Raw genomic sequence first — 12282 nt, forward strand, 5'->3', positions numbered from 1 at the left:
CATTATATGAGTGATAAACAGTTATGACCATAAATATTAGAACAGTTCATAGATAAGGAGTGTGAATGTTTTATTGTCCTCTGATTTGGGGTCTGGTTCTAAGTTATGATGCCCCCACACGGTCTGAGGAGCAAATTCTTTAATTGATGTAAAAGGACATAAATCCATGCGACACATTCATTCCTGCACTGAAATACGTGCTATCAAGTGATTATAGGCTCGAAACCCCAACTGGGACTAAAAAATGCAAACAAAAATAGTTTGAAATATGTAGAAAAAAGCTATAATACATTTTTCGCCTTCACGAAAAAATCTTTAAAACAGCTATAAACCTTGACATCACCATATTTGTAAAAGTCTGAACTATTAAAATATATTAATGATAATGCACAATGAACATTGTAAAAAAAATGCCATAACTGAGGCCACTTTACGTGCTGCCAAAATTCTAAAAACAACAAAGTAAAGTTCACTCTGAAAAAAACCTCTAACACAGCTCCATAGATATAAAAAGCTCTGAGTATAAAGCTGTAGTGACAAAAAAACTGTTTTGTTTTGTTAACTTTAAGGGCCCCTTTCCACTTGCGAGGAAAACGGACGAGTGCAATCCGATAAAAACCAAATGTTAGTTAATAGGTGTCTTTTCATTTGCGATTTTTTTCTCAGCCGAAATCGGACTGAGAAAAATCTGGATCGGCTGAGAAAAAAATCGCAGCATGCTGCGTATTGCTGCGATTCTCGGACGAGACTCGCCAATGCAAGTCAATGGGTGCGAGAAAAAAATCGCACAGCACTCGCACCATGCGAGTTCTATCCGATTTTTACACACCGGTGTCCTTTGAAAAGCCGGTAATTCAGCGCTGTGTACAGTAAAATCACACTGACAGGTTAGAATAGAGTAGATATATACACATAGAATAGGTATACACTCACTGGCCACTTTATTAGGTACACCTGTCCAACTTCTTGTTAACACTTAATTTCTAATCAGCCAATCACATGGCGGCAACTCAGTGCATTTAGGCATGTAGACATGGTCAAGACAATCTCCTGCAGTTCAAACCGAGCATCAGTATGGGGAAGAAAGGTGATTTGAGTGCCTTTGAACGTGGCATGGTTGTTGGTGCCAGAAGGGCTGGTCTGAGTATTTCAGAAACTGCTGATCTACTGGGATTTTCACGCACAACCATCTCTAGGGTTTACAGAGAATGGTCCGAAAAAGAAAAAAAATCCAGTGAGCGTCAGTTCTGTGGGCGGAAATGCCTTGTTGATGCCAGAGGTCAGAGGAGAATGGGCAGACTGGTTCGAGCTGATAGAAAGGCAACAGTGACTCAAATCGCCACCCGTTACAACCAAGGTAGGCCTAAGAGCATCTCTGAACGCACAGTGCGTCGAACTTTGAGGCAGATGGGCTACAGCAGCAGAAGACCACACCGGGTACCACTCCTTTCAGCTAAGAACAGGAAACTGAGGCTACAATTTGTACAAGCTCATCGAAATTGGACAGTAGAAGATTGGAAAAACGTTGCTTGGTCTGATGAGTCTTGATTTCTGCTGCGACATTCGGATGGTAGGGTCAGAATTTGGCGTAAACAACATGAAAGCATGGATCCATCCTGCCTTGTATGGAGCATCTTTGGGATGTGCAGCCGACAAATCTGCGGCAACTGTGTGATGCCATCATGTCAATATGGACCAAAATCTCTGAAGAATGCTTCCAGCACCTTGTTGAATCTATGCCACGAAGAATTGAGGCAGTTCTGAAGGCAAAAGGGGGTCCAACCCGTTACTAGCATGGTGTACCTAATAAAGTGGCCGGTGAGTGTATATACATATATATATGTCAGTGAGACACCTATCTATATATATAATTGTCTAAGGGGTTTTCCGTCTGTCTGTCTGTCTGTCTTTCTGTCTGTCTGTCTGTCTGTCCTGGAAATCCCGCGTCTCTGATTGGTCGAGGCCGCCAGGCCTCGACCAATCAGTGACGGGCACAGCATGGCGACGATGATGTCATAATGGAAAACCCACATCTCTGATTGGTCGAGGCCGCCAGGCCTCGACCAATCAGCGACAGGCACAGTATCGACGTAGATGTCATAATGGTTGCCATGGTGACGATGATGTCATAAAGGTTGCCTCGACCAATCAGCGACGGGCACAGTCTGCCGCGAATTCTGGAATCATCATTGTCCATATACTACGGGGACATGCATATTCTAGAATACCCGATGCATTAGAATCGGGCCACAATCTAGTATATGTATATTTATATTTAATGCAGCGCTAGATAGCATAAAAGCCGCTAATTCAATTGCCGGCTTTTGCTCTCTCCTTCACAAACCCGACATGATATGAGACATGGTTTACATGCAGTAAACCATCTCATATCCCCTTTTTATTTGCATATTCCACACTACTAATGTTAGTAGTGTGTATGTGCAAAATTTGGCCGCTGTAGCTGCTAAAATAAAGGGTTAAATCGCGGAAAAAATTGGCGTGGGCTCCCGCGCAATTTTCTCCGCCAGAGTAGTAAAGCCAGTGACTGAGGGCAGATATTAATAGCCAGGAGAGGGTCCATGGTTATTGGCCCCCCCGGCTACAAACATCTGCCCCCAGCCACCCCAGAAAAGGCACATCTGGAAGATGCGCCTATTCTGGCACTTGGCCACTCTCTTCCCACTCCCGTGTAGTGGTGGGATATGGGGTAATGAAGGGTTAATGCCACCTTGCTATTGTAAGGTGACATTAAGCCAGATTAATAATGGAGAGGCGTCAATTATGACACCTATCCATTATTAATCCAATTGTATGAAAGGGTTAAAAAAACACACACACATTATTAAAAAGTATTTTAATGAAATAAACACACGGGTTGTTTTAATATTTTATTGCTCTCTCAATCCATGTGAAGACCCTCGCTTGGAAAAATAATAAACCAACAATATACATACCTTCAGATGACCTGTCACGTCCCACGAGGTAAATCCATCTGAAGGGGTTAAAATATTTTACAAGCAGGAGCCCTGCTAATGCAGCTGTGCTCGTAAGCCCCGGGGAATGAAGGAAATGTAGGTCAATGACCTATAGTTACCTTCAGTCGCGGTGATGCGCCCCCTGGTGAATGTCCTCATATGACCTGGAGCATGGGAAAAAGATCCCAGGCTGCAGTTCATGAGGACATCCAGTAGAGGGTAACTATAGGTCATTGACCTACATTTCCTTCATTCCCCGGGGCTTACAAGCACGAGCACAGCTGCATTAGCAGGGCTCCTGCCTGTAAATTGAGTTAACCCCTTCAGATGGATTACCTCGTGGGACGTGACAGGTCATCTGAAGGTATGTATATTGTTGGTTTATTATTTTTCCAAGCAAGGGTCTTCACATGGATTGAGAGAGCAATAAAATATTAAAACAACCTGTGTATTTCATTAAAATACTTTTTAATAATGTGTGTGTGTTTTTTTAACCCTTTCATACAATTGGATTAATAATGGATAGGTGACATAATTGACGCCTCTCCATTATTAATCTGGCTTAATGTCACCTTACAATAGCAAGGTGGCATTAACCCTTCATTACCCCATATCCCACCGCTACACGGGAGTGGGAAGAGAGTGGCCAAGTGCCAGAATTGGCGCATCTTCCAGATGTGCCTTTTCTGGGGTGGCTGGGGGCAGATGTTTTTAGCCAGGGGGGGCCAATAACCATGGACCCTCTCTAGGCTATTAATATCTGCCCTCAGTCACTGGCTTTACCATTCTGGCGGAGAAAATTGCGCGGGAGCCCACACCAATTTTTTCCGCGATTTAACCCTTTATTGTAGCAGCTACAGCGGCCAAATTTTGCACATACACACTACTAACATTAGTAGTGTGGAATATGCAAAAAAAAAGGGATATGACATGGTTTACTGTATGTAAACCATGTCTCATATCATGTCGGGTTTGTGGAGGAGAAATGAAAAGCCGGCAATTGAATTACTGGCTTTTATGCTATCTAGCGCTGCATTAAATATAAATATACATATATAGGTGTCTCACTGACATATATATATGTATATACACCTATTCTATGTGTATATATATACTCTATTCTAACCTGTCAGTGTGATTTTACTGTACACAGCACTGATTTGCCGGCTTTTCAAAGGACACCGGTGCGTACAAATCGGACAGTAATACGGATGTCATACGGATGATGCGATTAAAAATCGCATTGCACTCGCATTGCACTCGCATGACAATCGCATACGTTACATCCGTTTTTTCGGTCCAGATTACGGACCGTTTTTTCTCTCGCAAGTGGAAAGGGACCCTAAGGCAGTAATACATAGAGCAGAACTTTATTAGGTAATTTGGTGTCTCTGCGACATGAGACAGATGTAATATTACTGTCAATTATGGGTTGTTCTGCTCCTATCATGAAACAGAACAATGAAACTAAAGAACACAGAGTCTTAGGCCTCTTTCACATTTCCGTCGGTACGGCGCCGTCGCAAACCGTCGGCCCGACGGACGTTGTGCACAATTGTGCACAATGTGGGCAGCGGATGCAGTTTCCCGATGCATTTGCTGCCCATTATGAAGTCTGGGGAGGAGGGGGCGGAAATAGCGGATCCAACGGACGAAAAAACGTTCCCTTGAACGTTTTTTCGTCACGACGGACCTCAAAAACACGACGCATCCGTTGCACGACGGATGCGACGTGTGGCTATCCGTCGTCAATTAAAGTCAATGGCAAAAAAAACGGATCCTGCGGGCACATTTGCAGGATCCGTTATTTTACCAAAACGACGGATTGCGACGGATGGCAAAAAACGGAAGTGTGAAAGAGGCCTTAACTGCACTGATACAATGTAGCAAATTATCAGGGTGGGAGAGATTTGTGCCGCTGATGTGTTTAGCTTGCAGAGGATTGTTTGGACTTGATACAATGCAGCAAACCCTAATCTGTGAGAAGTATTAGGTCTGCACATGTTTTTAGCCTCTGAATGTTAATAAGAATATTCCCAGATATACCTTATATCTCATTGCACAGAACCGTTGCACAGAATGTGATATATGGCCAAACACAGGACAACGTTTTGCATCCCTTGAATTTCAGAGTTCTGCAGTTCTTGCTGTACTATTAGGGTATGTGCTCATGACATCATCTAGACGCTCGCGTATCCACTGAGTTTTTCAAGCAGAAGGTGCTTCAAGTAAACTTCTGTTTAAAATAGTTTTCTTCTCTTTTTAAAGCAATCGATCTTCAGTGAATACAGATTTTATCTGTGAATTGAGATTTTTGAGAATGAGTGATCTGTCCCCATTGAGAAAGAAGGAGATTTCTCTGATAAGAAATATTACAAAGTTTCTTATTTTTCATATGTACTATTGACTTATGAAATAAAAATGTAATATAGTTTGGGCTGTTGTCCTACATCAACATGGCATTGCTGATTCCAATTATGCCGCATGCACCATTTGGGCACATGTTATGCGTTGGCTGTGGACACTTTTGGCCAATGTTAACATGGAGTTAAATATTCTGCGAATGAATCTACTAGTGATGGGGGGAATTGTGAGGACGTCATTGACCCATGAATCATACACAGGAATAGCCCATAATTTGGACATGTGCAGTGGGGTTCATTAGACAGCGATAGTGTCTTTTTCTAGGATGGTATGGACAGGAGGACGGGGATAAAGGGTGAGGTGTTTATAGACTACTTTGACTACACATACTTCTGTAATTAAGGAAATTTGTAACGTTTTATGGGATTATGAAAATGTTGCACATCTACATTAGAACACTGTATTCTATGAGTTATTTCATTAGATTGCAGTGATACGTTTTTTATGAATATTTCTCTATATTTTTATTGATGTCTCGTGCCATCACTCTATATGTGGCTACACTTTGCACATTATCTGGTGCCTGAGAAAGATTCACTGCTGTTTTTTTCCTAGAGCCAAAATGTTGCTTTGAGATGGGTCAATAAAGTGCACCCACCCACGCCTACTGTTTTATTTTATTTAGTGCTCATTTAGATGAGCATCTTATACGGACATTTACTATCCAAGTAAAGATTGGGTGGCAGACAGACTGTTCAGATGATAGCTTTATCACACGAACGGAGTATCATTGTGCAGCGATTAGTATCTTCCATATCTTGGATGAGTTTTGCTTATTCAAGTCAATGGGTGTTCAAAATGAATATATACCATTCGCATTGCATCCGATTTCTACAGATACATTGCTGTTATTAACCTTGGAAACTGCATTTGATGATGTACATTTTAAATGATGTAAAATAGGTATATACGAACGGCACATCCATGAGAATACGGATGAAAATCGGCTGAGTTTTCTGAATGAACATTGAACAATTTATCATATGGTCGTCTGACCCTGGCCTTAGGCAAAGTTCACAAGAGCATATAAAAAAAATCATCATCCATATGGCATCTGTTGTTACAGTTTTTTACATTGATAATTACAATGTATCTGTATATATCGGATGCCATGCTTGTGATCTGTATGGGATCTATTTTATTGTTTGAGAAACGCACACGCTACGACTTTTTCTCATACAGACATTCGGTCTGTGAAATAAAACAGTCATCTGAACAGCCCCATTGAAAACCATTCAAGGAAAAGAAGAAGTGTATCTAGCGAGCGTAGAAGGAACAGTGATAGACGTTTTTGCAAAGAACTTCTCAATATTTAATGAATCCAATAATGATACATGTAGATACAAAAACGCATAGTTTTTGGGGGGTGAGGGGTTAAATTTTTGTCTATACATGCAACATTATTGGATTCATTAAATATTGAGAAGTTCTTTGCAAAAACCTCTATCACTGTTCCTTCTACGCTCCCTGGATGCACGTCTTCTTTTTTTGCTTGGATATAGCTGTGCTTAGTCTGGACTGAACTACTTCTGTGCTGGAGCGTCTGAAACGGCCGTCTATGCCCCTTTCACACATCAGTCTTTTGCCGTCAGTCTCAATCCAGCAAGTTTTTAAAAAAACAAAAAAACACAGATCCGGCGAATGTTGCCGCTGGATCCGTTTTTTTCTCAAAGACTTGTATTAGCGACGGATTGCGACAGATGGCCTCACATTTCATCCGTAGTTCGCCAGATCCGTCGAAAATTGTTTATCCGGCGGCCGGAGAAAACAGACATCGTAACGTTTTTTGTGTCCGTCAAAACACGGACAGCGACGGATCTGTCGCCGTCCGTAGTTTGCTAGAATGGAAGGCTATGGCGCCGGATCCGTCAAATGATGGATTCCGTTTTTTTTAACTGAGCTTACTCCGATTTTTATAGGATCCAATAAGGCCTCTTTCACACTTCAGTCTTTTGGCATCAGTTTGAAACCGCCATTTTCGCCAAATAGCGGATCCGCCATTTTCCCATAGACATGCATTAGCGACGGAATGTGGCGGATGGTCATCCGTTCCATCCGCCATGCGACGGATCTGTCGAGATTTGGCGGACGTCATCTAGACATTGACGGACATTATAACGTTTTTTGTCTGCGCCGAAATGGCGGTTCACGACGGATCCGTCACGTCCGCCACTCCATAGAATGGCCGCCTATGGGCCACGGATCCGTCGCGACCGTTATTTTGGCGGATCCGTCGCCCCAATCCGCTTTTTCAATTGCGCATGCTCCAAAAAGTAGATACTTTTCCCAGACAACCCCCAAGTAACGGATCCGTCAAAAAAACGGATCCGTTAGAACCGTTTTATCAACAATTGTGACGGATCCGTCGATCCGTCACTATGTTGGAGGTGACTGACACCAAACAACTGAAGTGTGAAAGAAGCCAGCTGGATCAGCTAGACGGATCCGGCGAAAAAACGGATCCGTCGCATCAGTTTTTCACAATCTGTGACGGATCCGTTTTTTTTTTTTAACATTCGACAGATTTTGATTGATGGCAAAAAAACTGATGTGTGAAAGCAGCCTATAGTAGTGAGCTGAAATTATTAATATTTTTTCCTTTATTGTTCAATTGAAAACCATTGGTCTGAGTGCTGACGAGTGGTCTGAGTGCTGACGAGTGAGGTCAGGTTTCTTTCACAGACGGCACTCGGACCAGGTGGTGTGAATATAGCCTTATGAGCGGAGCCGGAGTCAATGTTCACAGGCCTGCACCCTCGATTTCATGCTCTGCTGTATGACTCATGACTTTGCACTTTCGGGGGGATTATGGCCCCTTCTTTCCCATGCACAGATACATTTCATGTCTATCCTATAAGCTGGCGCATTACCCGCGGCTTTCTCTCTGTCTGGTATAATAAATGATATTCTCATTAGCTCGGCATCTGCCGCTCGCAGGAATGTCTCTTGCCAGTGTCATTGCACCAGTTGACCGTCATTGTCGCACAGCTCTGATGGCAGCAAGAACTGGGAAACCCGAGCCGCCCGTGTGTCTGCGACCAGTATTTATTGTGATCAGCTGTGTACACTGTTAAAGGGCGCGGGCAGCGTTGGCTTCTGTTGGGCAGGAGCGTCAGGAATGGTGGTCGCTCCGGCTGCACTGCGCTACTTCCATCGCCGCCGCTATCCCTCCCCGTCCTGTTCACTGTCTTTCTTGCTAGTGGGAGGGAGCGAGGAGGGTGAGAGTCTAAATTCAGCAACAGATTGTACTCGAGGTGACCTCGTCATGTTCAGTCTCTCCTCTCTTCTTCTTTCCCTCTCTCCTCTGTGTGCTGCTTTTTCCTTTTTATGTGCATCTTTCTTCTTTCTCAGCTCTTCCCTCCCTTTTCCCTTTCTCTTCCTTTCTTCTGTCTCCTTCCCCCTTTTTCTTTTCTTCATTCCTCTTTGCTCTTCTCTCGTGCTGCCCCCATACTCTTGGATGCCCTTTCTCAGCTCTGGCTGCACCTTTCCTATTTTTGCCTCTTTTTGCTCTTGATGGCCGAGATGTTTTTGGGGGTCTGTCGCGGTAATCCGGTGAGTGTCTCTGTGTCTGTCCTATTCCGTGCATGTCTCAGACTCCGTGCATAGAGCAGAGGCTGCACTCAGTTCTTTTTTTGGCAGTTCGGATGGATGCCAGTGCTGTGCTGGGAGGGGGTGGTGGCAGGGAGGGGGCTTGGCTTGATGCCATTTTAGACATTTATGAGGGTTTTATTACTCTATTTTTCAAACTTAACCTAACAATACATCTGTGGAACACAAAGAATTCTAGCTAAGAGATAATGAGACTTTTTAGAGACCTCAGAGGGTATTGAGCACATTATAAGCATTGGGTGTCTGGTGTTGTTGACTAAGGCTAGAGCGTCTACAGTGTCGTAGCTGGAACCGTCTTATGTTCTGATTCTGCTCCTTGGCTGAAGTTATATTTAAAGTTATAGATTCACAAATACATTTGCACGTTTTGTGTGTATAAACTCGTATCGATCACAGGCATGTGGATTATGTGCCACGGAGCCTCCCCTGAATCCTACAGAGGTCTATGGAAAGTAAGGCCCTGTAGACGGACCCTGTTACTTTCCAAGACTATCTCAAGAGGAAGGGGACTGGCTCAAGGATCAAAGCACCCAAGTCCATTGGGTTCTCCTCTCCGGATCTAGGCATTTCCACTGTGGTCCCGCATTCATTTCTGGCCCTTCTCGTATAATCCAAAGACCCTCATACCTTCCTACAAAAGAGCTTGGTATGTGCAATGCTCCTCGAGAAAGACCTGAAACTTGTGTCACCTTTCCTTCCAGCGCCGGCCACAGAGTCTCCTGCTCATCGGGGGACCCCTCGAGATGTTCTGAGCCCCATTACATCCGACGATGAGTATCTAAGCCCTCAGGAAGATTTAAGTGAGCCTGCAACACCGCAGCACACCATGTCCGGCAAGGTCGCCATCCAACACAGCGTGACCTTTAAAGCCCCCCCATCATTCAAGGTCAGATGTTAATAGGGAGAATATGAGTTCTGGGTGGATAGTGGGGTGTTAAGCCCAGGACTAGATTGAGAAGGGTGTAATGGAGCCCCCACAGCTCTAGAGCCCTACAATCCAATGATGGCCAATGGGGGTAGGATCAATAAGCAGCATTTCTTTCTGTCACTTTTCCTTAGGTGGCTCTGTCAGACCAAGCGGTGTTTGAGGGTCAGGAGATTATCCTCCGAGTCCAAGTGGATGGAGAACCAAAGCCAATGATAAACTGGTGAGCGCCCGACGATGCGGTAAAATAAATCTGGATAATATAGTGGATAATATACTGCACACAGAGCAGATTTCTGTCTGGTGCTGATCTTTTGTCACATTGTATCCAGTTAATTTCAGAATTGTCTTAAAGGGAATCTGTCATCAGGTTTTTGCTCCCCCATCTAAGAGGAGCATAACGTAGGGGCAGAGACCCTGATTCCAGCGATGTGTCATTTACTTGGCTGCTTGCCGCAGTTTTGATTAAAAACTGTTTTCTCTGCTGCAGATCTACCAGTTCTCTGAATGCTGAGCTCTGTATAACTCCGCCCCCACCACTGATTGGCTGCATTCTGTGTACACTGTGCATAGTCAGAAAGCTTCCAATCGGTGGGGGCGTGGTTGGACTACCTGGCAGCAGGCCAAGTAGCCCTTTAGTGATAATCTCCTGCTGATAAAACAGTGATTTTATCAAAACTACAGCGAAAAGCTTAGTTAGTGACACATCGCTGGAATCAGGGTCTTTGTCTCTACGTCATGCTTCTCTCAGATTAGGTGGCAAAACCCCTGATGTCAGATTCCCTTTAAGCTTGGTGGATCATAATCTGCCGTACTGCATTGTGCATTCCCAGAAGGCAATGCAGTAGGATGCATTATATATATATATATATATATATATATATATATATATATATATATATATATATATATATATATATATAGATTACGTATATACGCTGAATTACGATCAGCTGAGAAAATGTAATGCCAGTGTGCCCAAAGTAGCCACAGGATGTGATGTGAACAGAGTCTAAGTCATATGGAGGTTGTCTGTCATCACAGCTTGGGTTGATTTCTATAGCGAGCAGCAGAATTATGATTGCAGCTCTGTTCTGTAATAGAGACTTACAAATAATGCAAGTAAAGTGATGGATTTATAAAGTTACTCAGCTTCTTATATAGGAAATATCTAGATGTATGTTGGTGCAATCTGTGCACAAGGGCCCCAGAGATTAGGTGCGGTGGGGCCCACATCAATCTCCAAAGCAGGTGCGAAGGGCCCATATATTGTTCTTCTGTCTGTCCGCCCCTTTTAAATGCCATTGTCATCAGTAAAATCACACATTCATGGTTGTTCTCAGTGTCAGTCTGCTTGCGCACGGCATCATCCTTGGGTATTGTATCAGTTCATTAGGAATTGGTTGGGTTATTTGCACCAATAATTTATTATTTTGACCCTTTCGATCCTGGATAGGTTGAAGAACAAGCAGCAGGTGAAACCCGGTGGGAAATATCACATGACGGAGGAGGAGGACGGCGCTTTTTCACTTAATATCGCGGGGTCAGAAAAACGAGATTCTGGCTTCTATACCTGTAAAGCAATAAATGAATATGGAACAAAGCAATGCGAGGCCAAGGTAGAAGTAAGAGGTAAGACGGCCACAGCCCTGATGATAATCTGATGATCTTGTGATGTTCCTATGTGTTATGTTAGATGCACAATATATCCGCTGCGTAAAATATCGCTCCAGAGCTGCACACACCACGCGACTGTCCCATGTCACACTATAGAGACCACAAAGGGCTGGGGCAGGGATACATCGGCATATGAAGGGCGGTTCTGTGCATTAAGGAGGAACGTAAGATACTGTATATCTGGAATGGAGACTCACAGCATGGCAGTTCTGCAATGTACAGGCCTGGAATTTGTGTCCTGGGGTTGTAGAGTTTAGCCGGCAGCATAGCAAATACATTATTATTTCTGATGTATTACTTTGATTTTTTTTATTTTTTTATTGTATTATTATTTTTATGTTTTTGTTACCATCAATTTATTTTTTTCCCCAGAGCGAGGGAAGATGTACTGTAGATGGGCATTATTGTCAGGATTAGATGTATCGCGAGTAGCAATAGGGGGCCAATTAAATACTGCTCTGCCCATAATGTGTAAAAAATGTACAATCCATTTAAACTTGCCGGCGCATCATTTTATAGGACAATATTTAGAGAATTTGCTATATTTGCATCTGAATTTAATAGAAGGATTTGTTCAAGTTGATCATGAAAATCTGCAGTCACTCTATGTGACTGCCGACTTGTGAACCCTCGCAGTGCGTGCTGTGAGGATTCTCCGGTTGCCGGCGGTGA

General features: G+C 43.4%; 1 protein-coding gene across 5 annotated transcripts in view; it reads left to right on the forward strand.

Annotated features, from left to right (window-relative positions):
* SPEG (striated muscle enriched protein kinase) overlaps window positions 1-12282 on the forward strand; it is a 211519-nt gene that overhangs the window by 131812 nt on the left and 67425 nt on the right. For all 5 annotated transcript variants that reach the window (XM_077273132.1, XM_077273133.1, XM_077273137.1 and 2 more), the window contains 3 exons: window positions 9710-9894; window positions 10068-10156; window positions 11390-11565. In XM_077273132.1, coding sequence (XP_077129247.1) covers window positions 9710-9894; window positions 10068-10156; window positions 11390-11565 — 450 coding nt within the window. The remainder of the gene's footprint in view (window positions 1-9709; window positions 9895-10067; window positions 10157-11389; window positions 11566-12282) is intronic.

The sequence above is a fragment of the Ranitomeya variabilis genome, chromosome 7, assembly GCF_051348905.1.
Source record: "Ranitomeya variabilis isolate aRanVar5 chromosome 7, aRanVar5.hap1, whole genome shotgun sequence".
NCBI classification, from domain to species: domain Eukaryota; kingdom Metazoa; phylum Chordata; class Amphibia; order Anura; family Dendrobatidae; genus Ranitomeya; species Ranitomeya variabilis.